Here is a 27,803-nt window from a genome sequence, read left to right as displayed (position 1 = left end):
ACTAAGTCAGGCTTTAGGTGCTAAACACCTGAGTGTATTGAAGTCAACAAGGGTATGTTTTATTCCTCAAGGATGTCACTTTTAATTTGTAAGAGAAGAAATATTTCAGAAGTTACATAATTTAGTTTCAGGGCCAGATCACGCCGAGACGCGTCACCACTAGGGCTGTGAGGATGACTGCGTCATAGCAATACTGCAGTTTGTGACACTGCAGCAGTGATGAGGTCTTTTTGAGCCAATATAATAAATCCATTAAAAAATGCACACCTTTGGCTCTGATTGTTTAATGTTCCACCCACAATACTATCTGATTGGTTATACTTAATCAGTAATAGCCTGTCAATGCTGCTGTGCCACCGACTGCAAAGACAGATACTCGAGCTGCTGGTCGGCAAACTTGAAACTACGTGCCAAACATTGTAGAGTGGTGTGAATCCGCGCATTGCGCAAAATCGTTGAGAACTTTTTAACTTTTACACACGTCTGAAAACTGCTCGTAAAATGCAACATGCGATGCAGGGGAGAAGCACAAGCCAGGCGACACGCACCATCGGAAAACAATGGTTTTGCTGGCAACGCCTTTCCAGCAATGCGTCTAGCTGGTGATTATCAGTTTGAATTATTTCAGTAATGATTTTTCCATCGGTTTACTTAGGTGAAATACTATGATACCCATGAGCCCCAGCAGCTGTAGCTATGGAGAAGAAAGTGCAAATCAGAGCTACAGCAAATTTAAGAGATAAGAGATAAGATACACACATCATAGATTGGGTGCTTTCACATGGCCGGTTTGGTTTTGGTTTGGTTTGGTTCAATAGAACTCTAATTTATTTGCCCTTTAAGTGCAGTCCATTCAACCTGCGTAGTTGTCCCTCCATTGTGACATTAGAAAGTGTCACATTTATCTTGCAAGTGTACTCTTCTTCAACGTTTTGTTTACTTCCTGGATTTTTCCCACATGGAAATTTTGACCAATCAAGAGCAGCTTTCTCGTGCAAGGCATTTGATCTGGTCCGCTTGTAAATGCTGCCGTGAGAACACGAACCAACTCTAGGCGATTATACAACTTTGTGACAAAATTAGTCCCTGATTCAGACCAAAGCAAGACAACTCTAGGTCTGGAAGAATCTTAAATTAATCCAAAACTGACCCAGAATCTGCTCCTGAACTGAATTTAGCTGCACTAACTTGGAGCTAGCGCCACATGCAACTGAATTTTTAGCTCTGTGATAACGTGTTTCTCAGCAAAATGCTACTTGGGACTCGCAACCCAGTGGCTAATATTTTGTATGTATGATTTTATTAAAGTTCACCAACTGTCAGTCACCTAAAAAAAAGAATGCGCCCAAAATAAGTCCTCACACTTTGCAACTCTATACATGTATAGAATACACACACATTGACTTAGAGTAGAGGAGCGTAATGCATGCCGGCCCCCTCATAACCACTCCTTCTGCTCTGCTTCTATTTTCTCTGTCTCCTTTTGTCTCACCTGTTCTTTCATCCTCATATTTTGTCTCTGTCTTTATCTTTTTGCTCTCTTTCCTTCTGGTATTCTTCTCTGTTGTTTTCCTTCCTCATCTGTTCCCTCGCTCTTTCTCTCTCTGCCACTCTGTCGTTTTATCTTTCTGTCTTTTCTCCTTTTTATCTCCCGCTCTGTTGTTAACATCCTCAGCTGTGCTCAGACCCCTGCATGAGGCTAACGCTCATAGCGGATTGGCTGTAGCTGCGTGCATGAGGAGCACTGGGGGCCCAATCAAACGCAGGCAGGAACAGGAAATGGAACGGGAGACAGGAAGCGCCCGCCCACAGGGGCCTCGCAGGTACCACCACTGTCCCCTCCTTATGTGTCCGCAGCGGTGCCTGTCTCAAAACCACCTCAGTCCCCCCCCCTCTTTCCTCCCTTCCTCCCTCCCTCACTTCGTGTGTGTCCTCAGCTCGAGCTCCACCTCAGGACTCCACTGTGTGTGTCCTCTGGGTGCTGGCTGTCTAAAAACACCTCAACACCCTCATGTGTGTGTCTTCAGCTCTGGCTGCCCCAAAATCCCAGAACCCCGTTTTTTTGTAACCCCAAGCACTGCACTTTCACACCCTGCTGTATGTGCGTATGTGTGTTCTCAAGCACACACACTTGACTGTGTACAGTAACTTCTTCTTATTCCTTTTGTGTTTGCGTGTTTGTTGCAGTGCAGTAAAAAAAAAAACAAAACCTGCTTTGCTGGGCTCTGTGTCGCCATCGAGGATAAAAAGAGGGAGACAGAGTCGCTCTCTGCTTCTCCGTGCTTCACTGCTTCCCTGCATTGTTGTTGTGCTGCTCTTTGTAGCTGTGTGCTGCCAAGGCTTCCCTCCGCTCTTTGTGTGCCGCCGATCTGTCCCTCTGTGCACCGTGAAGCTGCAGTCCGTCACTGTGTTTCTGTCCTGTGTGCTGCCGTGTGATTGTAGTTACAGATCCTTCGCTGCGGTTTGCTTTTTGTGTCTCTGCTCTTTGCTGCTGTGTTTGTGTGTTACTGTAAGTCAGCCCGCCTCCCTCCTGATGTGTCAGTTTTGTTGTATGAGGAGGGGAAGGCGAAGTTTTTGTAAGAAGTGTTGTATTTAATATTTAAAAAGAGTGAGGCAGCTCATCTAGAATCTGAGATAAAGATTTAATCACATGTAATAGAGTTGAATAAGAATAAAAACTAGACTTGCAGGAAAGAAATGAGGTCCAGGCATCCCATGGATTTGAGTTAACTGAACATTTTTTGGTTTTAGACTGCTGGTGTGACGAAACAAGCAACTTAAAGAGGTCAACTTTAAAGCTGGAACGATTAATTGACAAGTTGTCAACTACTAAGTTTAACACCAACTCATTTGATAACCACGCAATCTGTACGACTGACATCTGATTGCAGCCTCTTAAATGTGAGTCCTTAATGACAGTGAACCGAATATATTTGGGTTGTGGACAAAATAAGACATTTGATGACATAATTTTGGCCTTTGGGAAACACTGGTTGACATTTTTCACCAAACAACTTCAAAATAATCAACATATTAATTGACAGTGACAATAGCAGCCCTTGTCAGCTTGGACTTTAGAAAATGTGACAGGCATATTTTACATGTTTATGATATTTTATAGACCAAATGATTTATAGATTAATTGAACAAATACTACCATAAGAAAACGCATAAACCTGAGTGGTATACAGTATGAATAAAATAAGATTAAATAAAATAAATATGTAATTAACAAAGGTATTAATGCAATAAAATCACAGAGAGACACAGAAAAAAATCTATTTGAGGTGTCCTGATTGATCCAGTCAGTGTTATCACTCAAGTATGTCAGTGCTGGAAAGATGGTCTTTTAAAAAATACTAGGCTGTGTATGCAGTAAAATTATGCATATACTTTTGAAACTGGTGTCACATGACCAGATAAAACAGAGGAAAAGGACTATGGCATTTGCTTTTGCTTGAGAGGTAGCAAACCTACAACTACCAGAATGCACTGCGCCACATCAGCAGCTGGTACAATCTCGAATGACACTCAACAGTAAACTAAAATGTGTTTCTGGAAACATTTTGAGTGAGAAATAGGTAACACAGTAAGAGAATCTTGGTTTAAATTTGATCAGTGCTGCCTAGTTTTACCGTTTGAACTTTTCTAAACTTCCTTTTAACGATACAGGAAACAATATGGCGCCACTGTTTTCACAAATTCTTGTATTACAGCCAAACAGTGCATTAAAATATTATCTGAAGATATTTTGAGTGAGAAATAGGCAATGTAGTAACAGAATCTTGGTTCAGATTTGATCAGTGCTGCCTACTTTTACCGTTTGAACACAGTTTGTCTAAACTTTTACAATACAGAAAACAATATGGCGCCGCTTTTTTCACAAGATTCTTGTTTAACAGCCAAACAGTGCATTAAAATATGATCTGAAGACATTTTGAGTGAGAAATAGGCAACGCAGTAACAGAACCTTGGTTCATGTTTGATCAACGCTGCCTAGTTTTACCGTTCGAACTCAATTTTTCTAAACTTTCTTTTAACGGTACAGGAAACAATATGGCGCCGCTTCTTTTTCACAAATTCTTGTATTACAGCCAAACAGTACATTAAAATATGATCTGAAGATATTTTGAGTGAGAAATAAGTAATGTAGTAACAGAATCTTGGTTCGGATTTGATCAGTGCTGCCTACTTTTACCATTCGAACTAAATTTTTCTAAACTTCCTTTTAACGATACAGGAAACAATATGGCGCCGCTTCTTTTTCACAAATTCTTATATTACAGCCAAACAGTGCATTAAAATATGATCTGAAGATATTTTGAGTGGGAAATAGGCAATGTAGTAACAGAATCTTGGTTCAAATTTGATCCGCGCTGCCTAGTTTTACCGTTTGAACAGTTTTTTTAAAAAACTTTTACAATACAGAAAACAATATGGCGCCGCTTTTTTCCCACAAAATTCTTGTTTAACAGCCAAACAGTGCATTGAAATATGATCTGAAGACATTTTAGGTGAGAAATAGGCAATGTAGTAACAGAATCTTGGTTCAAATTTGATCTGCGCTGCCTAGTTTACTGTTTTACTGTACTGGGTTTTTTTACTTTTACAGTACAGGAAACAATATGGCACCGCTTAACAGAATCTTGGTTTGATTGTTTGAATTTGACCAGCGCTGTCTTGTTATACAGACAGTATAACAAGACAGCGCTTCAATACTCTGTGTCGGACGTGGGGGGCGTACGAAAATACAGTACAATCTGTAATTTGAGCAACGGCTCTAGAAATAGAAACTACAAGTTAGAGATATAGTCAGGAGCCTTTAGTGCCTTAAACTTGGTCCTTCAAATCTTAAATTCTACTCTGAAAGGAGTCTTACTGCAGCACTTTGAACCGGTTGAATTTAAACTATAAGGTAGAGACTGATAGGATTTGCTGACTTAGTCGTGTTAATGTTGGGTTAAGTCTCTGTTTCATTAGAACTCAGCTTAAACAGCTGCAAAAAAAAAAAAAAAAAAAAAAAAAAAAAGAATAAATCCAAACTGTTAACAGCAGTAAGGAGGAGGAGGTATAGCTCAGCGCTCAGCCTCTTTTATTACCTTCCTCCTCTCCTCTATTGATCAACACAAGCCTCTGATTTATAGCTTGCTGCTGCAAAGCCTGCTGGGTAATTACCAAGGCTGAAAAAGAGACGGGAGAGTTAACGTGGGGGATGGGGGCTAGAGCTCACGTAGACACGGACAGGTTTGCACACACTGTCTTTAAAAATAGACACACAAATTTACAGACCTGCTGGTCACACATACCAACACACACACGGGTTTACGACACACGCCGCAACACAGATAGAGTACAGGACCTCTGCAGAGAGGATCCACTAATGTTCAACATATATCATATCCTCCACATATCAGTGTATGTAAATCAATAAAGTAATATAGCGGCCCGCCGAGACTGAATTACACCAGGCTGTAGAAGCCACATTTATTTTCAGTGTTGATTTACTGCATCAGCTTAGCAGAGGGTAGATTGCTGTTTTGATAATCAGATTTAAGTCTTCAGGTGTTTGGTTGTTTGAGCTGAGTGTGTTCACATCGCAGAGTTTAAGTTTGGTGAATCTGCAGCGATGTGTCAGTCAGTGGAGCTGAGCTTGTGCCTGACTCATGAACAGCATGGCTGTGAAATCCCATACACAAAGCGATGCTTGCACAAGGCTGCATCATTGTGTAGCTGTTTGCTCTGTGTGAAAGTGTGTGTGTATGTGTGTGTGTGTGTGTGTGTGTGTGTGTCTTTTGCTTGTTTATCCTGGTGTGCTGTTGTGACCTTCCCTTGATGCAGTAACTCACCTGACGTCAGAGCAGCGCTTTTTTTGGGGGGGGCTTTTTTTTTTTTGCCTCGTGCTGCCGGCTGACTGACACCCTCCCTCTCTTCTGTCCTCCAGTGAACAGCCTGGCCCGGTCCAAGTACTGCTGACGCCCAATCAGGAGGAGGAAGAGGACCAGGCAACGGCCAACCAGGACGCTGCTCTGGGCCCGGACCCGCCCCCTCCACCCTATCGGCCCGCTCCCCCTCGGCCCCCGCTCACCCTCAGCATCCCTCACCCTTGCGCCCCTTCCAGCCAAGGGGAGGGGGAGGAGGGTGGATGCATGGGGAGGAGAGGGGAGGAAGGCGAGGATGGGAGGGAGGGGACGGGGGTGAGGCTGTGTGAGTTGCTGCAGGCAGGGGGGGTGAGTGTCAGACCCCTGGGGAAGCACTTAGCCATCTCTCTGCCCTCGCTTCCTCTGCGTCTCTGGGATACACACACCACACACACCGCACACTCCGCACACCTTGAACCCACACACACACACCCTCCCCCTCCGTCCTCTTCTCCTCCCCCATCTTCCCCTCTGGAAGCCTCCGGGCAAAGGAAACCTCTCACGCCTCTGTGGCAGCCCCCCCGGCCCCATTCCCCCGCTGGTGCTGCTCAGCATTGGCCGAGGCACGAAGCCACCGCTGACAGCGGCACGCGTCATTGGTCCTCCTGGAGTTTGGACCGCCCTGATGCCGTGGTGACGCCGTATGACACGCCCCCAGACCGCTGTGTCCCCATCAGGCCGCAGACGACCAGTCAGCACTACAGCTACAGTTGCCAGTCCTCTCCAGGGCACTACAGCTCCCAGCATGCCCCAGGGCAACACAGTGATCCCTCGTGTGACCGCGAAGAGGCTGAGCTGTCTGAGCTTGACTCCCTTTACCAGGCCAGTCTGCAGGCTGGCAAGACAGGTACACACACACACACACACACACACAGTCAGACACAAAGCCAAGAGCTACCACAAAACCACAAAACAAATTCAGAATTTCATTACAGTGATAATACATGAAAAGTGTAGGTGTAACTTTGAGGTCAGGGAGCTCCTTACCCTTCGAGCAGAGGATGAGATCAGCCGGCATATAACTGTGACTGTAAATGATTGTTATTGCCATGTTATGCCATTTGTTATTGTTTACAAAGTGCTGCCTGATGTGTATGTTATATGTCAGACTAGAGGCCAACACTGTTGTGTTACATGTCACGCCTCTTTTGCTTCCGCGATGCCAGCATGCTGTCTAAAATTACACTGGAACGGCATGATACCACCATTGCTCGGTTCAGTGTAAGGCAGCATGAATAAGGGACTTTGTTGCAGCCCTATAACGTGATCTCTGTGTAAGGGTGCTTTCACACCTGCCCTGTTTGGTTCGGTTCAATCGAACTCAAGTTTGTTTGCTGCCTAAGTGCGGTTTGTTTGGGCAGGTGTGAACTGTGAAATTGTGGAAAACTATTTTGCTCTCTCCTTGTTAAAGGTATACAGTGTAGAATTGTCTTTTAATGTTTGTAAACCAGCTTGCCAGTGAAAGTGACAGTAGAAGCTAACGCTAGATTCACTCGTTTGGCATTTTGTGTCTCTACATTTGTGGAGTTTTTTTTGGCACTGTGTCTCTTGGATGCCTGCTGTTTACAGTCTGGCACCTGGTCACTACCTTTGTATGAAGCCCCAACCCCACCTGAGCACGCTGGAGGTACACGCCCACAAACGTCTCGAACACCCTGCACACCAAAGGGTCCAATTTGGCCCTCTAGATGACTTAGCACACCCAGTGTTGATGCTCATGTGAAGGCTGAGAGGTTTCAGGAGCAAGATAAACAGTGAGCAGACACTTCATGTAAAATGCTGCCTCAGAGGCTTTTCCACCCTGACCACAACACAGCTCTCTGAAATAACAATGAATACTTCCTGTGGTCATATTTAAAGATACTGAACATTGTGCAAAATATTGTCAACCAACAACCAACCCTGCTGCTGAGGCAACTTCAGGTTGGAAATGGTTTAAACGGCAGCGGATGACTTCACCTGCTCCTTCAATAGTTTCCACTTAATTGGGAAATTATGAAAAGAGTCACATGTAATGACAGTGAGTAGCCGACTGACTGAATGTGGATAAACTCAGACATACTGTTGAATTTGCACATATTTTTCTGAAGATATCACGGGCTGTTCATCATCCATCCATCCATCCATCCATCCAGCTATCCATCCATTTTCTAACCGCTTATCCTCTTGAGGGTCGCGGGGGTGTTGGAGCCTATCCCAGCTGACATTAGGTGAGAGGCAGGGTACACCCTGGACAGGTCACCAGACTATCACAGGGCTGACACATAGAGACAAACAACCATTCACACTCACATTCACACCTACGGACAATTTAGAGTCACCAGTTAACCTGCGTGTCTTTGGACTGTGGGAGGAAGCTGGAGTACCTGGAGAAACCCCTGGTGAAAAGATTTTTTTTTTTTTTAGCATTTGTAGCATGAGGATGAAAAAAATGTGAAAAGTCTTTGGCGATTAGACCACATTGAGACGGTATGATTGAATGAGGGTGATAAATCCTTAGTCAAATAGAGCCCTTCGCACATGGCCTATGCTGTTGTGAGCATTTATATTTGTGCGGTGGTGTGTCACTCTGCAGTTACACCTCCAGAACACTAGTTGGCGGAGGGGTTTTTGTGAAGTGCTGTAAAATTTAGTTGATTCAAAACACACATTAAACACACATTAAACATGGCTTAATAGAGACAATGTCAAACACAAGTACACAAATCAGCTCCACTATAACTCGCAGCATTCACAGACAAACACTTGTCTTTATCTGGACACATTTTCCCCACAAATACAACATGCTAACGTTGTTAGCGCAAGTAAGTAAGTAAGTTGTATAAATTAGCCTAGCAGCTAGCGTACTTTTCCTCTACTCATATGAAGCCAGGGACAACAGCAACATTTAACAAAGGTAATGTTACAATATTCGGCTCCATTACAACTCACAAGGTTCACTGACAAAACAACTGTCTTATACTAAACACGTTTTCCAAACAAATATAACATGCTAACGTTATTAGCACAAGCCTATGGCGTTTTACATTGTATAAATTAGCCTAGCGATGAGCAGAGATTTCCTCTGCTCATATGAAGCCAGGATAAATCACACACAAGACTTAAAATGCTATTTTTGTGGAGGCTTTACTGTCTTCACAATTTATTGTTTCTTATCTGTGAAATTAAAGTAAATAAAAGCTTTGTTTCCACTGAGGGAAACGGTTTCAGCTTACAGAAATAGACAGGAGGTCTGCGTCGTTGCGACGTGTAGTTACATTTGTGGGGAGGTGCATGTCAGGTTACGGCGTAGGCCATGGCGTCAATTCAACGCAGAGGTATAAATTTCGCCTAATACATGGGGCAATGACAGGCTACTGAGGCTTCAAAGAGAAACATACCAGGGAACAAGCACTGGACAATGTAGGGTGGTACAAAGACCATTATGAAAAGTTTGGTCTTAAGTTGTTTTTTAAGAGTTTCTAGCAGACTATAAACCTAATAGAAGAGAGTCCCAAAATGTTGGAGCCACTACTTCAAAGGCAACATCACCTCTTTTTTCGAGTTTGGAGCGGGGGACAGTCAGTAGGTCCTGGTCAGAAGACCTAAGGGACCTACTGACGATACATGGATGGAGGAGATCATTGACGTATTCAGGTGCCTGACCGTGGAGGGCTCTGTACAAGAGAACGAGTGTCTTGAAATGAATCCTGAACCTGATGGGAAGCCGTTATAAAGAAGCTAAAATGGTAGTGATGTGGGTCGACCTGCTGGACCTGTACATTTGATATGTAGAATGGCAGCAGGGGTATTTTAATGCAGACAGGATGTTGCAACACATTTTGGGAACTTTCTTCATTTTAGTATTATTGTTCTTGCTAAGCCTTCCTGTCTTTTGAGAGGCCTTTTGGTGTGCTGTCACGTGACTTTAATAAAAGCAGAACTTTATGTAAAATTCCAGCCAAAAATCCAAAGTTTCCAAACATAAATAACAGGAAAATGTTTAAAAATTAACACACAAGACATGGAGACTTTTTAATATTCTGAAAGGGTGCAACCATAAAAACAGCATCTTGTGTTTGGACAAGAAGTGAAATATGTTCAGTAAAGGACTGGAACAGAATTAATACTCAGTGTCTTAGAGATCAATCCTTTGACCTCCAGCTCTTCCTGTGTGTGTTTTCAGGCTGCAGCCCATCCGAGAGGCTCATATCCAGGGTGGGAGGGCAGGCTCGCTCCAAGACCCCCAACGCAGACATGGAGAGGAGTGTGTACGGGGCCGACTGCACCAGCACCCCCACCTACCTCAACAAGGTTAACATCTACGCAGCTTTTCCAACAGAATCCCCTCACATGTTCGCAGGTCGTCAGTTGGATCCATTTCCCAGTGCCTGACAGACATTTTCTCCCTCTGTAGCCAATGATGTTGCGGGATCTGCGTTTCGGGGTGGAGCCTGATGATGGGGAGAACCTGAGACGAATCGGACGCAGCCTGAGCGGCACAGTGGTGACCTCGCGCCGCAGCCGCCTGACTGCAACCCGCAGCTTCGTGAGTGTGACTTCCTGTGCTCTGCTGCCTCCCTGTGGCCGTGCTATTAAACTGCACCTGCCTGATGTCCCGTGGCCGTGGCACTTTACACATTGCTTTTCTCCCTATGCTCTTCCCCCTCTGCTGTTTGTCTCCCTTTTGTCCTGCTTTTGTTTTCGATTTCCAATCTGTCCTCCTCTCTCTGCTTCTCTTCCCTCTCTTTCCTCTTTCTCTCTCAAAGGTGAAGCAGGCTGATGTCAGTGCCTCTCCTTGCTTACTTCCTCTCTTCTGAGTCCCTGTTGCTATTCCACCACTATCATCTTCCTCCATCCTCCTCATCACCAACACCTTCTCATCACCACCTCCCTCCACCGCTTCACAGGTAAACACTGCGCTGAGCTCACATGACTTGTAATCTTTAAAGGAAAAAGAAACACTCATCTGCTTGAGACTGGGAGGAGTGTACACATTTCCTTGGTTGAGCTACTTTGAGTGCCAGATGAGTGTTTCAGAGCAATTTCGAAATTAGGTCAGGATTGCAAAGTAAAAGTCTTTTCTTGATATTTTCTAAATGTTTTGGTAAACATTTTGCTTTCTGGCAAACTCATCTGGCACGAAAGTAGGTTAAGCCCCTATTTGCACAAAGCTATATCCTGGGGATGTGCATTAATTTGTAATAACTGTGGAGAGCCAAAAGTTATTTTCGTTTCTGGGCAAATCTGTCTCAAATTAGGTTAAAATTTCCAGCAGAAATCAACTTTCTTCTATATAAAGAATAAATCTATCCAGCTATAGTATCATTCTTTAAAGGTACACCCCAAAATCAAAAAATATATATTTTTCCTCCTTTTTTTAAGACATATTTTTATTAAACTTTTTGCAAAGCATGGAAACAAAGAAAGCACAATACACAATGATGATACTCACAGTATGCAAATTACTGACATATGAATCCCGCAGGACAAGACAAGACAGTGACAGACAAACAAGCAAAAAAATAAATACAATAAAAATAAGAATAAATAAATAAATGAATGTAAAAAATAATTAAATTAGTTAAATTAAATTCAGGGAGTCCATGGAGGATTGTATTTCGATGGCGACAGCCTTTTTCCGGGCCAGTTCTATCAGCCCTGATCTCATCATACGAGATGCAGATGCACCCAGGTCCATAGAGAGAGTCCCAGGTTCTTTTGCGAAAACCAGCAGGTAACTCGTCATTATATATTTCCTGTTACCTGTAGTGCTATTTACAGTGTTGGTGTGAATTGCTGAGTGATACCGGTTATAGAAACATCCGCCTTCTCCCCAGTACGATAGAACTAGATGGCACTTGGCTTGCTAGTACCAGGTTGGACCCCTTTTGCCTTCAGAACTGCCTTAATTCTTGGTGGCATAGATTCAACAAGGTGCTGGAAACATTCCTCAGAGATTTTGGTCCATATTGACATGATGACATCACACAGTTGCTGCAGATTTGTCGGCTGCACATCCATGATGTGAATCTCCCGTTCCACCACATCCCAAAGGTGCTCTATTGGACTGAGATCTGGTGACTGTGGAGGCCACTGGAGTACAGTGAACTCATTGTCATGTTCAAGAAACCAGTTTGAGATGATTTGAGCTTTGTGACATGGTGCGTTATCCTGCTGGAAGTAGCCATCAGAAGATGGGTACACTGTGGTCATAAAGGGATGGACACGGTCAGCAACAATACTCAGGTAGGCTGTGGTGTTTAAGCCATGCTCAGTTGGTACTAAGGGCCCAAAGTGTGCCGAGAAAATCTCCCCCACACCATTACACCACCAGCAGCCTGAACCGTTGATACAAGGCAGGATGGATCCATGCTTTCATGTTGTTTACACCAAATTCTGACCCTACCATCTGAATGTGGCAGCAGAAATCCAGACTCATCAGACCAGGCAACATTTTTCCAATCTTCTATTGTCCAGTTTTGGTGAGCCTGTGTGAACTGTAGCCTCAGTTTCCTGTTGTTAGCTGACAGGAGTGGCACCTGGTGTGGTCTCCTGCTGCTGTAGCCCATCTGCTTCAAGGTTGGACGTGTTGTTGGTTCAGAGATGGTCTTCTGCAGACCTTGGTTGTAACCAGTGGTTATTTGAGTTACTGTTGCCTTTCTATCATCTTGAACCAGTCTGGCCATTCTCCTCTGACCTCTGGCATCAACGAGGCATTTTCACCCAGAGAACTGCTGCTCACTGGATGTTTTCTCTTTTAGGGACCATCCTCTGTAAACCCTAGAGATGGTTGTGTGTGAAAATCCCAGTAAATACCCAGACCAGCCTGGCACCAACAACCATGCCACGTTCAAAGACACTTAAATCACCTTTCTTCTCCATTCTGATGCTCCGTTTAAACTTCAGCAGGTCGTCTTGACCATGTCTACGAGCCTAAATGCATTGAGTTACTGCCACGTGTTTGGCTGATTAGGTATTTGTCTTAAGGAGCAGTAGAACAGATGTACCTAATAAAGTGACCAGTGAGTGTATGTACTTAAGTAGAGAAAGTAAACAGTAATCCCTGTGAACAACTGGTGAATCTCAAACCCCTTCTTCAGCCCTGTGCTTCCTGAGTATCATGTCTTTATACCTTATTTTAAATTGGTGTATGTTTGGCTCCACATTCAAACTGTTCCATAACTTCACTCCTCATATTGAAATACAAAAACTTTTTTTCTGGTTGTACGCACACTATGAGTTTTGATATTAAATAATCCCCTTGAATTATAACCCCCCTCACGGTCACAGTATTTCCTGGTAGCAGGTTATTTCTTGGGAGCCTGGAGCCTTGGGGGCTGGAGCCTATCCCAGCTGACATTGGGTGAGAGGCAGGGTACACCCTGGACAGGTCGCCAGACTATCACAGGGCTGACACATAGAGACAGACAACCATTCGCACTCACATTCACAACTACGGACAATTTAGAGTCACCAATTAACCTGCATATCTTTTGACTGTGGGAGGAAGCTGGAGTACCTGGAGAAAACCCATGCTGACACGAGGAGAACATGCAAATTCTGCACAGAAGGGCTCCCCCACCCCGGGAAACCGAGTTAGCGAGATGCAGTACAGCCGAGTTAGCGAGATGCAGTAACAGGACGTGAGTGTTAGCAAAGGAGAGAGAGAGAGAGAGAGGAGAGAAGGAGAGAAGGTGCCCGGTGTATTATAGGGGGGTCCTCCGGCAGACTAGGCCTAAGTCAGCCTAACTAGGGGCTGGTACAAGGCAAGCCTGAGCCAGCCCTAACTATAAGCTTTATCAAAGAGGAAAGTCTTAAGTCTAGTCTTAAATGTGGAGACGGTGTCTGCCTTCCGGACCGTAACAGGAAGATGATTCCACAGGAGAGGAGCCTGATAGCTGAAGGCTCTGGCTCCTGATCTACTTGTGGAGACTTTAGGGACCACGAGTAACCCTGCATTCTCAGAGCGCAGTGTTCTGGTGGGATAATAAGGCACTATGAGCTCTGTAAGATATGACGGAGCTTGACTATTTAGAGCTTTATAAGTTAACAGTAGGATTTTAAATTCAATTCTGGATTTTACAGGGAGCCAGTGCAGAGAAGCTACAACAGGAGAAATGTGATCTTGTTTCTTAGTTCCTGTTAGTACACGTGCTGCTGCATTTTGAATTAGCTGGAGAGTTTTTAAGGACTTACTAGAGCTACCTGATAATAGAGAGTTATACTAATCCAGCCTAGAGGTAACAAAAGCGTGGACCAATTTTTCTGCATCTTTTTGGGTCAAGATAGGCCTAATTTTTGCAATATTACGCAGATGAAAAAAGACAGTCCGTGAGGTTTGTTTTAAAGGAGAATTCAATGACAAATCTTGGTCAAATGTTACTCCGAGGTTTCTTACGGTAATGCTAGAGGCCAGAGCAATGCCATCTAGAGAAACTATATCATCAAATAAAGAGTCTCTGAGTTGTTTGGGGCCAAGTACAATAACTTCAGTTTTGTCTAAATTTAATATCAGGAAACTGGTCCAGGTCCATCCAGGTTTTTATGTCTTTAAGGCAGTTATGAAGTTTAGTTAATTGATCAGTTTCTTCTGACTTTATCGATAAATACAACTGAGTATCATCCGCATAACAATGGAGATTTACAGAGTGATTTCTAATGATGTTACCTAAGGGAAGCATATATAGAGTGAATAGGATTGGTCCAAGCACAGAACCTTGTGGAACTCCAAAACAAACTTTAGTACGTAGATGATTCATCATTAACATGAACAAACTGAAAACAATCAGATAAATAAGATTTAAACCAGCTTAGTGCAGAACCTTTTAGGCCAATTAAGTGTTCCAGTTTCTGTAGCAGAATTTGATGGTCAATTGTGTCAAATGCCGCACTAAGATCTAATAAAACAAGTACAGAGATGAGTCCTTTGTCTGAAGCAATCAGATCATTGTCATCACTGTCTCCTAAATCCAAAAACTAGCGTACTAAATGTCAAATTTGTGATGTCATGAAGTATAAAGTCTGTGGCTGCTCCACAGACAGTGAACTGGGAGATACGTTATAGATGACACTGAGAGCACCCTGGGGAATGCTCTGAGTATATGAGTACATTTTCTGGTGGTGTTCCTCTTTAACATTTTAGAGGAAACACAGACAACAGAAACATTTTTCTCCCCAGAATAGATATGCAACTTTAGCTCTTGTTTAAAATGACATTTATGGGGCAAGCTGCCTGAGGTGTTGGCACGTAAATAATAAGCAAACCAGTAAACAATGATATTGCAAAAACAAAACAGAAGAATGACAAAACAGCAGGTAGACACTGACCCTTAAAACCTGTCAGATTTATTTTCAGCCTGTTTTGGATATGAGGTGAACTCAAAAAGAAAGTTGTGCAACTGGTCTCCAGTATGTGAGGCTTTATTCACCTGTCCTGCTTTTGTTCTGTGCATGTAAACACTACGTGGTGGTTTGATAAGCTGGCTCGAGTACTGTGGCATGTATAAACCAGGTTTCTGATCATTCACTGGAATCGAGACACAACTGCACGCACATGCTCAGAAACCTGGATACTGTTTCATTAAATATCCAGGGAGATGAATAACAGGGTTTCTAATCCGCAATGAAAAGGTCACATCCCGGAAAGGATAATAATATGCACGTAAATGCTTTGAGTGCGGCATGTTAGATTGTTTCTGCTGGTTTAGCAGTCCGTCAATTAGTCACATGACCAGAGAAGATGAGACAAAAGGAATATAAATGAACATAAATGCAACACATGAAAAACAACATAACAGCTGTACCATTTTTCCTTCACAATACAACTGCGGCGTCTCAATTCAGGGGCTGCAGCCTTCGAAGGCTGCATCTGAATACCGATTGTGTCATATCGGCGTGACCAAGGCTGTCCCCTTTCAAAGGCTCCTTCAGATGCAGCCGAGAAAAGCAGCCTTCTTTCTCAGAATTTGGAGGATGCAACAGATGAGATAACTAACAGTTGTTAACTAGCTAACGGTTAACTGTTGTTAGCATTACTATTAGCTAAAAGCACACAGCTAAAACAGTCTTACTTTAATATGTTCACCTGAAAACGGTCCATCAGCCTGAAATTTATTAGACGGCAGTGAATCATCTCCTCAAGTATTAAATAAAAAATATATAAAAACAATCTCTGCGTCCATGATTTAGGGTGAACTAACTTACTAGCTTACTCCCTCTTTTGTCAAGCGCCGCTTGTTGCTAGGTGACAGGAAAGCGTCGGGGCAAGAACAACTGGTGATGCAACTAGGAAATCCTCCGCAGACCAGACCATCCCATTTCGGAGACCGTTTGGTTCCGCTGATGTGGTCCTCAAAGGATGTGGCCGACGTTGTACGAAAGCCACACCCTCCAAAGGCTGCAGCCCCTGAACTGAGACGCAGCTAATAATTAGTTTTTTATGTTATGTTTATTGTATTGTTAAAAAGTAGGTTAAATCATTTTTGTTCAGTACAAAACAGCAAATGCTCTTTAAACTTAAATTTGTGGATGGTTCAAAGTTAATTTGGTTCAATAAAAGTCCACCCTTTTAACAAAATTTATATATAACATACACTAATAAATACTCGCTAAAACGCTGATGGTAAAATATTTCTTGCACACACGTTGCTGCAGTTGTTACTGCTTCTTGTGTTTCATGTGAATTTTCTACATTATATTCTACATATTTAGTGTTGTAGCCCTGATCTGGAGGAGGCGTTATGGCGTGTTGTCATAGTAGCTGTGTCTCATTTCAGGAGCTGCAGCCTTCAAAGGACGCGGCCTTCGTGGTCGACGTCGGCCACGTCCTTTGAAGACTGCATCAGCCAAACCGATTGGTCTTCGAAATGGGGCGGTCTGGTCGGGTCCATGTCATTGGTTCGACAGCCCATTGGTTCGACATCCCATTAGTCCGACTGTCCGCGGTGCTGAATGGCTCGCGGCGGGCGTATGGTGTGCCGCGACCAGCTTGAGGTGGAGCAGGCTCACGGCTTATGTGTTTGTCACTTTCTTTTTCATTTCAACCCACACCATGATCTTTTCCTGACCCTAACCAAGTGGTTTTTGTGCCTAAACTTAACCAGACCTTAACCACAGGGCGTCATGATGATTTCAGAACGGACTTCGGAACAATGAGTTTAATATGGTCGGAACAATGGGCTGTCGAACCAATTGGCAGTTCCCGTTTGGTCTGTGGAGGGTTTCCTGGTTGCATCACCAGTTGTTCTCGCCCTGACCCGTTTGCGTTCATGTTACCTAGCAACCAGCTGCGCTTGACGAAAGAAGGCGTAAGCTAGTAAGTTAGTTAGCCCAAAATCATGGACCCAGAGATTGTTATATCATATATTTTATTTAATACTTGAGGAAAGGATTCACCGCCGTTTGATATATTTCAGGCTGATGGACCATTTTCAGGTAAACGTATTAAATTAAGATTGTTTAAGATGTGTGCTTTTAGCTAATAGTAATGGTAACAACAGTTAACCGTTAGCTAGTCAACTTAGCTTAATATATAATAGTCACCGGCCTGCTGTGCATCTTGGGAAAAGCTGGGCCACGAAGAATTCATCCGCTGCATCCTCCAAATTCTGAGAAAGAAGGCTACATTTCTCTGCCGCATTTGAAGGAGCCTTTGAAAAGGGACGGCCTTGGTCGCGCAGATGTGACGCAGTCGGTCTTGAGATGCAGCCTTCGAAGGCTGCAGCCCCTGAATTGAGACGCAGCTAATGTCATTTTGTTTTTCATATAACTTTACATTAAATTCTAGCCAAATTTCAAACATTCCAAAGATAAATGAGAGACAGGCAATTGTACAAGACATGGAGAATTAATCAATCCAGCTGAAATGGGGCAGCAATAAACAGTTTGTTCAGTGAGGTTGTTTTTGTTTGTCACAAGGTGTGGGACAAAATGCTCTACGGGTGTGTGATATTTAGGGGAATTTAGTAACATCTAGCTCTGAGTATTGCAGATTGCAACAAGCTGAAACTTCTCCTGGTTTGAATTCCCTCAGTGTTCATTGTTCAGCTGCTGAATGAAGCAGTTTTGTGTTACAAACGGGCCGCTAACCCAACTCGTGCTAATCTGTGCTCATGTTTCTTCTTTGATAATTTAAGATCCAGATGTTCAGTAGGTTTTTACCTGGAGCCAAATTAACCACAGAGGTCTGCTCCTGTCCAAAACAAATGTAGAAACACTGGATAAAGCAATTTCACATTTCATAAATCAGTGTTTTTCCGACGCTCTTATCGCTTGTCTTGACGCTAAAACGCTACTGTAGGAACATGGCAGTGCAATATTGCAGACTCCCACTCCCTCTGTAGGTATAAACGGCTCATTTAAAGCTCTCGAAAACACAACGCTTCTTATTTTCAGGTGATGATACTAACATGAAAAAATGCTTATTATATTATATTCCACCTCTGCCAATATACCCCCCTAAATCTTACACACCGGACCTTAACACGTGTCTCAAAATGGTTGAATACGAGGTGCACCTTTGTGCTTTGCTGACCTGCTGTCTCCTCTCTTGTCTCAGGAGCTGTCGGGCGGTGCAGGGAGTTTCTGGCTGTGTCTGACGGGGGTCAAGCTGTCTTCTGATCAGAGTCCCGCTCTGCTTCACTAATGTCTCACAGCGTCCACCTCCGCATCGGGGCAGCAGCGCCGGGGGTCTTCGCCGGGGCCTCTCCTTGACAGACCTGGAATCGGCTCAGGAGGATCAAACTCCGATCCCGTTCCTCCTCCCTCTCCCTCAAACGACATGCACACGCAAACACATGCACGCACACATGCACATCTGCACTGACGTAGAGCCTCCCTCAGCGCCTGCAGCACCCCGCTTAGCCTCTCCTTGCCTTCCTCCCTCCCTCCCGCCCTCTTTTGACCTACTATTCTGTCTATGCAGTCACTCTGACCCCCAACTACAACCTCAACCTTCCCCCCCTACTTCCCAGGACTGTTGTATCTTGTCTCCCCCTGAGTTTTCAGAGGGATTTCCCTGTGCAGCCTGGCGAGCATGCCGCTTTCAGTGGAGTTGTCGGCGTGGTCGCTCACTTGGCCGGGTCCGACTGGGACCTGAGCTCTCGGCAGACTCGTCCTCCATCCTACAGGACCCTCAGCTCAGGGGGAGACTCTTACCAAGTAGCCACGCCTCTTCCTCTTTCTTCACGGGCATTTCCTGTTGGACGCACACATAGCCGAACTGGGTCTGTTTCAGATGGACAGCCATATTTTTTCTCTCTTTGTTTTTTGGGTTTGTTTTTTTCTTCCTGTGTGCGCGCACAGTAAACCCGTCCGAGACCGAACTCACTAATAACTAAAAGTCATGTACAGAAAAACTCATGTATGAAACCTGTATGTTAATTAATAAGACCTTATGGAATGTTGATAATGATAATTAACGAATATTGATAAACTTAAAGTGGTACTTCCTCATGTCTGCATTTCAAATAGGAGTGGAGTGCACTTCACAAGTGTCTAGCTGGAGTTTCCGCCCCCCTCCCCTCTCCCTCTCAAAAACCGCTCGCCGACCTAATGACAGCTCTCCCGTTTCTACCGGGAGATTAAACAAGAAAAGCGCTTCCTTTTTTCTCTGCTTCTCTCCTTGTTCTTTTCTTTCCTTCTTCCTTGCTGTCTTTTGAATTCACGCCTGCAAACAGGAAACAGTAGCACCAGAAATAGGCCGACAGGGGAGGAAAGTCGAGATGGGACGAGCGTATGTAGGCTAGGAAACCCTTCTCTTAGGCTTTATCAATGAAAAAAAAAAGAAAGGGATTGACTCAAGTGCGCTTTACAAGGTTACACGGCAGAAGTGCACTTTCTGAAGGCTATTTGAGCGAGAGGCAGCCGGAGAGAAGTCGACGATGGCGTTTGTTTCACTTAAAGGCCTCAGGTGAACTTCAGTGGCACTTACCAATTCACACTTTATGATTTCTCCCCTCCCACTGAAACTGGTTTTGAGACCTCAGATGTGAATAGAAAATGCTCATCTTCAGCCTGGGACAGTGACATGTCTAATATGAATATGCTTTATATGATATATATGTATTAGAGGTATATTTTCAGCCAGTGAGCTATCTTCTTCAGAGATGTCAACCATTTCTCAGTTATATGAACAGTTATTACACAGTAATGAAGTTAATTCACCCCCTTTACTGAGGAGCATTCTGACATGTGTAGAGTACATTTATTATATGCTTTATTCTATTAAATATTATATGAAATAACTCCTTATACAACAACTGGCCAATGTAAAGTTCAAGAACTTACTGATGTTGATTGATCGTTGTAACTAAACCAAAGGTTGGCACTTAACTCAGAGAGCGTATTTAACATTGCTGTTTTTACTTTCATTTAGGTTCAGATTTTGTTGTTTTTTTCTTTGTTTGTTTGTTTGTTTATTTTGGGTTCTGGATGTGGGAGAATGTAGCCAATTGTAGCGCATGAGTCCGCTATGCAAATCAACCTTCCCTCACGATCCTGTATCAGAGACAGTCAGGAGGCAGACACACCCACCCGCGGGGGCGCTCTCACGGACTCTGGCAGAGACGCGGCGAGGTGGAGGAGATCTCACGTTTTAATGCTGCTGGTGAACTTTGTTGTTCTGCATCTAACTACTATGTCTCAACCAATGGAATGCAAAAAGAGAGCAACGAGGAAGAGGACAGGGAGGAAAGAGAGCGAATGAATGTAAACTAAAGGATGAAAGTGCGTGAATGATGCGATGGTCAGAGACGAGAGAGGTTTGGAGAGTGCAGATGGTTTACTGTTTGTGGGTGTGTGTAGACTGCGTGTGTCAGTTCTGGGGTGGTGTTGCTCGGGGAAAGAGGGAACCTGTATTTTTGCAATAAAGTTATTACCAATGCACTCCCACAGGGGGCGTAACCACCGTACAATGTCTGCGTCATCATTTGTTTGTTGAAAGGTCAGGAGTACAGAAGCCGAACATTTTGAGAGTGAAGTGATGTCAGCTTGTCTCAGCCTGAGAACTGGAAACACTTTCAGTATGGTACCTGGAACCAACAGTAACCCTTCAGACATGGTACCTAGACCCTAGTGTTTCCACTGCAAACAGTGCTCTTAAATGTGGGCGGGGTTGTTGTCACTCACTGCTCCGTCCAGCACTCACTGTATTTCAGTCTGCGTCCACAGAACGAGGCTGCACGCCGACATTTTCAGAACAAAATAAAACAGGCTGCAGTGAGAGTCTCTCTACATTGGATATTTAAAAATAGCAGGTTAGTGCATTTAGTCCTTCTCAGGCAAGCTCAGGGGTTTAGTGTTGCTGGAGCCCACAGGAGAGCCCGGTCTCTCTCCGAAGATCTCGAAATCCAGCGTTTGGGCAGTCAGAAACCAACAAAAAAAAGGTGTCCAAGTCCAACTGGGGCAGATGGGAGCAGTGGTGAATGGGTCTGACTTCCACTTGAGAGAGCGATGTTCACGTCCTGTAAGACTCTAAAGCCAAACCCTGTTCTTTTTTCCGAAACCTAACCACGTGTTTTTGTTGTTGAAGGGAAAAAAAAGTCAATTCACAATGTTGTACCAACGTAGTGCTTTTATTTTGAAAGAGACTGCATGTAAACGTTGGGGGTCAAAACAGAAATGTATTTTGAAAGAAGACAATGCTTGTAACAGGCAGAACTTGACACGGCGTCCCAGAATGTCAACAACCAACACATCCAGGGTACCTTGCATGTCATGTGTGGACGTGGTCGGAGTGAGAATGTGTTTCACAGGAACGATGCTCTTGCTTTCCACAAGTGAGGATTGGGATATATGCCGCCCTGGTTGGAGATCCACTCATTAGTAAAAGTGTATGTCATATAAAAATGTGCCTTTTCACACCATATACTTGTAAAATGAATCATTAGAGCTCAGAAAAAGCTCTTAACTAAATATTTAAAAAGGTGTCAGCTCTTGTACTGCACAAAATTACATGTCACGGCACTCCTTTCTATGGAGATAATTAATGCAGATACTAGAAATGTGAAATTTTTATAAAGCGCTGGGTTTCTGATTGGCTCAAGGGCCCGGTGTCAGGATATGAAACAGTATGAAATCTTTGGAAAATGCACACTTTCACTCAAAATATCCAGACATCTTATCTTAAAAATAAATAGACATTAAAATATTTCCTCCACAGGTTGATCTGCAGCCTCTTAACAAGCCGATTATGTTTGCATGGGTGAAGACATGAAAGTATCAGAGATCTTGGTCCATATTGACATGATGACATCACACAGTTGCTGCAGATTTGTCGGCTGCACATCCATGATGTGAATCTCCCGTTCCACCACATCCCAAAGGTGCTCTATTGGACTGAGATCTGGTGACTGTGGAGGCCACAGGAGGAGAAAATCTCCCCCACACCATTACACCACCAGCAGCAGCCTGAACCGTTGATACAAGGCAGGATGGATCTATGCTTTCATGTTGTTTACACCAAATTCTGACCCTACCATCTGAATGTGGCAGCAGAAATCCAGACTCATCAGACCAGGCAACGTTTTCCAATCTTCTATTGTCCAGTTTTGGTGAGCCTGTGTGAACTGTAGCCTCAGTTTCCTGTTGTTAGCTGACAGGAGTGGCACCTGGTGTGGTCTTCTGCTGCTGTAGCCCATCTGCTTCAAGGTTGGACGTGTTGTTGGTTCAGAGATGGTCTTCTGCAGACCTTGGTTGTAACCAGTAGTTATTTGAGTTACTGTTGCCTTTTTATCATCTTGAACCAGTCTGGCCATTGTCCTCTGACCTCTGGCATCAACAAGGCATTTTCACCCAGAGAACTGCTGCTCACTGGATGTTTTCTCTTTGTTGGACCATCCTCTGTAAACCCTAGAGATGGTTTGTATAAAAAAAATCAAACACATGAAAATAAAATATTTTATGTTGTATGCTACTGTTTAAAAAATATTTATATTGAGTAAAAAAAAAAAAAAAAAAAGTAAAAAAAAGACAAATGACAAACTGAAATGTCACCTTAAGGTAAATAAAATACAGTCGGCTTCTTTACCGGATATATACCGGAAGTAGATTGTTGCTATGGCGTCAGTTAGCCTTGGGCTACAACTTGTAGCCTATAACTTGTTTAACCCATATTTATATACATTTTGGCAACATGGCACTATTAAAAGTATGCCGAATTGCTTATTAGCGGTTTCTGTTTCTAATTTACCCCTTGGTATACAGATATCTATCGCGACATTACTTTAATACTGAAGAAAACCTAAAAACGTGAAGATTCCCAGTGAAGTTTCGGCGTCACAAGGAGCCTCTTTTTTTCGACGAGTTTAAGTGGATTTATGGACGTCATTCACGATGGCTGGAGTAAACAGTAAGTGTAAATCACACCCATTAAAAAAATGTGTGTTTCATGCCTGTGTGTTCACATTTCACCCGAGTTCCGACTCAGAGAAGAAGTGCTATTTTGGGCGCTAATTGGCTCACACCTAACCTCAGGTGAAAAGTGACTTGTTTTCACTTAAACGGGATAAAAATGCTGAAATACACCAGAATAACTGCATCCGAAAATACTGTGAAATAAGAGATGCTCAGTAGGCTATGTATAACACTGTGACAGTGATAGAAAGTAAATACATTTTACTGTAAGAACTGTATTGAATTATAACGTTGAGGTACTTGTGTATTTCCATTTCCTGTTAGACTTGTTAACTACACTTTAGAGGGAAATATTTTACTTTTTATGTCAGTAATTAAAATAATCTCCACCTTTCTCAGCTGCAACGTAAGTGATGTACTTTAGTCAAGTTTATTTATATAGCGCAGGTTTAAAAAAAAAACAAACAAAAAAAATAAAGGATCACACATGAGAAATATGTAATAAAGGCTAACATAAATCCTGAAATGGCATGTGTGTGTCCTGTGTCTGACTATGCCTCTGGTCTTTGGGATTTTGTTGTAACACAGTGCATTAGCCTAAAAAGCGATTCGATCCTTCCTGTGTGTCCATAACTTTACTCCAGTTTGGACCAGAAGCGGGGATATGGCATGGGAACCTCCAAATGTCAGGCATGAATGTCAGATGCTTCGGCTTTGGAATAGACTTGTGAAGATGTCGGATCAAAGACTTCCTAAAAAGATATTTAATTAGGACACCTCCCACTGTCATTCTGCTGGGAAACCTTGGGTCCTGGTTTTCTTGTGGACGCTACTTGACACGCTCCACCCACCCGAACACCGTTGCAGACCAAGTAAACCCTCTCATGGCGACAGCACTTGTCAGTGGCAGTGATCCCCCCCCCAGCAGGACGATGCACCATGCCACACCACAAACTGCTCAGGAGTGACCTCAAGGAACGTGACAAAGAGCTCAAGGTGTTGACTTTGCTTCAAAATACCCCAGATCCTGATCTGATTGGACATTTGGGGGACGTGCTGGTACCCCACAGGTACCCCCAATCCACGCTGGGTGCTCCTTGGACTGGACATGGGCCTGACATGTGAAGGCAAGGACACAGGACCTCTGGAAGGTGTCCTTTGGCGTCTGACACCAGGGCGTTAGCTTCAGATCTTTTGAGTCTTGTACGATGCATTCTCGGAACCCATCTGCTATATTCGGCGTCTGACACATACAGCCTCTGGGGGCAGACCCCCAATTTTTCGCATTCCAGTTTGATTTGGGCGGAGGAGGCGAATTTCCGTTTCGACTTCCGCTTATATATAAGTAAATACGCTGAACCATTGCGATGGATTCAGAGTTTGCAGTGATGCTAATTATGTTCCGCCTTGGTAGTTCACCACACGTGGCGTTTAATCTGGCAACAACTGCAGCTGGCTCAAACGTGATTGGTCAATATCACGCGGACTACAAACAGCCTACAACCAGAAACCAGGGCTCTTCCGCTCTTCTTCCAGAGGCAAGACCTCCGGGGTTTGCCTACAGTCTGTATATAGAGACTATGTACGATGTAGTCTGAGTGGGCGGAAGTTTGCTGCAGAGATCAGCCTCTCATTGGGCGGAACGAGCCACCCACTGAAGTCCTGCCCTACCACCATGGGTGCAGATCTGATGACAAGTTTGGGGGGGACACAATCAGTTGTGATTTTTTTTTTTAAATTGCATGCGTGCAAATCATGCCCACAGAGCGCTTGAGATTGCCAGCATATTTCACGATTTCATGGAGGTTCATCACCATCACCAAGTCATTCAAAAAGCACTACAAAGAGAATCATATGCTTACCTTTACTGTTTATTTCTCTTAAACAGCTAGTAGTACATGGAACCAGCCATCACCCTCCTTTTCACTGCTTCGCTGTTAGTTAATGCTACTTCTAGTTTCAGGGTCTCAGGCATGTTATGTCCACTCACGTTCTTATCTCTCACCTCTCATGGATTCCCATTTCTCCTCATCATCTTCCCTTTCTCCCAGTATATAGGACTACTGTATACATTTGTTCAATTTCAATCATTTAAGCTATTTAGAATTGGGGGGGACAATTTGTGTTTTTCAGAATTTGGGGGGACATGTCCCCCCCCATCCCCCCCGGGATCTGCACCCATGCCTACCACCTCCGGTTGTGTAGCAGTTTTCAACCGTTTTCAACACGTCCTTTACTAACTTGTGCAGTGTTTGATCTTGCGGGGATGTAGCCATTTTTCTGCCATGGTTCACGTCCTGTAGTGATATTTTTGTGGGCGTGTTACACCAAAACCTGTTTCCCCCCCGCAATATTTTCGCAAGCGCACCGTTGCTGTGGCACCGCCCAGAATGATTGTGATTGGTTGAAAGAAGTACAAGCAGCGGGGCGTTTTTTTCTCCAATCTCAAAGTGAGAGTCGGCCCAGCCAGACCTTTCTTTTCTTGAGAAAGGCCTGGTGAGCGAGACTGTGTACAATGTGAGTTGGGATACAAGCACGTACCACATATGCAGTGTTGGGCAGTAGCGTCACTACAGTAGCAGACGTTTGTAGTTTAACTACATTTCGCAGTAGCTTGGTGGTAGCGTTGCTGTTTTCTGAATCAAGTAACTTCTCAGTAGTTAAGCTCTTTTATTGATCACTTAGCGCGGTAGCGTCCACACAAGCTACATTTCCAAAATCATTTCTGAAGCTCAAACGAGGCAGGGATTTCTGTTATGGACTGAAATAAAACTGTCACCGCTACCACACAGAGTCACTTCCGCATGAACCTGACAGGGGATAGCCCTCCATTCTGAAACCCCGCCGTTCTGAACGACCCCCCACTCCGAAATTGATTTTCAAGTCCATATCGAGCTTCCTGCATCAAACGCTGCCGCCTGCTCTCCGGCCGCACTCGCACAATTCTGAAAAAGCTACAAAAGCTTGAAATGAACGTTCAACTTATTGTTTTTTATTGAAAATATGTCACTGTCTTCATTTATTATGTATAATTTTGCTAGTAGCAAACACATTTAAAGGAGAAGGGGAGGGGAGAAAAAAAGACATTTCTTTGCTCTATGCTTTCAGAAAATATCCAGGGTTAGGGGAAGAAAGACCAACGGTCTGTACAGCCGTCCCACTGTGTTTGCCAGGGCATATCAGGCTGTGTGATTATGCGCAAAGATTGGTTTAACACATTGGAGCAATTTCATACAATTTCAGACATTTAACGTGATTAACTAATTTCAGTTCAACATGGTCATTTGCTTAGAAGATTCAGCTGAAGCATAATGAGTGTTATATGTCATTAAGATGAAGTATTTGCTTGTTTTGTGGTTAATAATGCACATAATCCATTTGACCCCATCATGAATGGGAGTTATATTCGTTCCTGCAGACAGAGGCAAAAGGAACAATGCGCAGCCTCCGTTTCCTTTGCGTCCGTCTCGTTCATTCAAACTTTGTAAACACGGTTGGGATTTGTAGGGGACATACATGTGTATGCTGCTCACTATAAAATGTGTTTACTAAAATGTGTTTACTAGCCTCATTTCTAGTCAAAACAAATCTCTTTACACTTAAAAAAAATACTTGTTTCAAGCAAATTTTCACTTGAAATAAGTATGAAAATCTGCCCATGGAGCAAGTTTTTCTTTTTTTGCTTGCAATAAGAAAAAAACAAGTGAAAATTGTCTAAAAACAAGTTACTTTTTAGGTGATGAGTCTTATTTCAATTGTAATGAGATTTGTTTTGACTAGAAATAAATATTCTTGGTAAGATTTTGAGTTTTTGCAGTGTACATACATATGCATACACGCATGTACGTTTTTGACCATGCTGTGACTGTTTGAAGCAGGTCTTCATTCTTGCTGTTGTGGTTTGAGTCGTGTTGGGAGGTAGTGCAGCTCACTGTTCAATAAACAATTGAACTTAACTTTTTTACCTGCCTATCTGTTCGACTGACAGTTTTATTGATCACTAAGATAGCACTGACTTGGCACAAAGTTGGTTCAATTTAGTAAAAAGCTTGGATGTAGTTGCACTAGTTACTTTCATTTTGCTGTAGCTTAGCTTGCTACATTTCTGAGGGTGATAGCTTTGATGTAGTGAAGCTTCATTTAATATTAGAGTAACTAGTAGCTTAGCTCACTACACTTTCCAAGTAGCCTGCACAACACTGCAAATATGTTTGATCAGATTGGGATTTGGGGAATGTGGAGGCTGGGTTGACGCTTTGAGCTCTTTGTCACCTTCCCGGGGTCACTCCTTAGCAATTTTTGCGGTGTGGCATGGTGCACTGTCCTGTTGGGTGGAGCGTGTCAGGCAGTATCCACATGAATGCCAGAACCCAAGGTTCCCCAACAGAACATTGCACTGTAACAAGATGATCAATGTTGTTAACGTCACCTGTCAGTGGTTTTAATGTTTTGGCTGATTGGTGTATGAAGACATAAGGAATATAACTTTAAGTAGAATTACTTCTATCTATGTCGATTTCTTTTGGTCTTTTGAGTTTTGTTCCAGAGAGG

General features: G+C 43.5%; 1 protein-coding gene across 4 annotated transcripts in view; it reads left to right on the top strand.

The window, feature by feature from the left end:
- usp54b (ubiquitin specific peptidase 54b) overlaps positions 1-20,802 on the top strand; it is a 96,998-nt gene extending 76,196 nt beyond the window's left edge. For 3 of the 4 annotated variants that reach the window (XM_049564016.1, XM_049564017.1, XM_049564018.1), the window contains 5 exons: positions 1,676-1,823; positions 5,942-6,765; positions 10,084-10,211; positions 10,315-10,446; positions 18,457-20,802. In XM_049564016.1, coding sequence (XP_049419973.1) covers positions 1,676-1,823; positions 5,942-6,765; positions 10,084-10,211; positions 10,315-10,446; positions 18,457-18,543 — 1,319 coding nt within the window. In that variant the 3' untranslated portion in view covers positions 18,544-20,802. Of the gene's footprint in view, positions 1-1,675; positions 1,824-5,941; positions 6,766-10,083; positions 10,212-10,314; positions 10,447-10,666; positions 10,808-18,456 lie in introns of all 4 variants that reach the window. The other variant, XR_007448199.1, reaches the window with a different exon arrangement.
- The last annotated feature ends 7,001 nt before the right edge of the window (positions 20,803-27,803 follow it).

The sequence above is a fragment of the Epinephelus fuscoguttatus genome, linkage group LG20 (assembly GCF_011397635.1).
Source record: "Epinephelus fuscoguttatus linkage group LG20, E.fuscoguttatus.final_Chr_v1".
Classification (NCBI taxonomy): domain Eukaryota; kingdom Metazoa; phylum Chordata; class Actinopteri; order Perciformes; family Serranidae; genus Epinephelus; species Epinephelus fuscoguttatus.
This window is presented reverse-complemented; position numbering and strand designations above follow the sequence as displayed.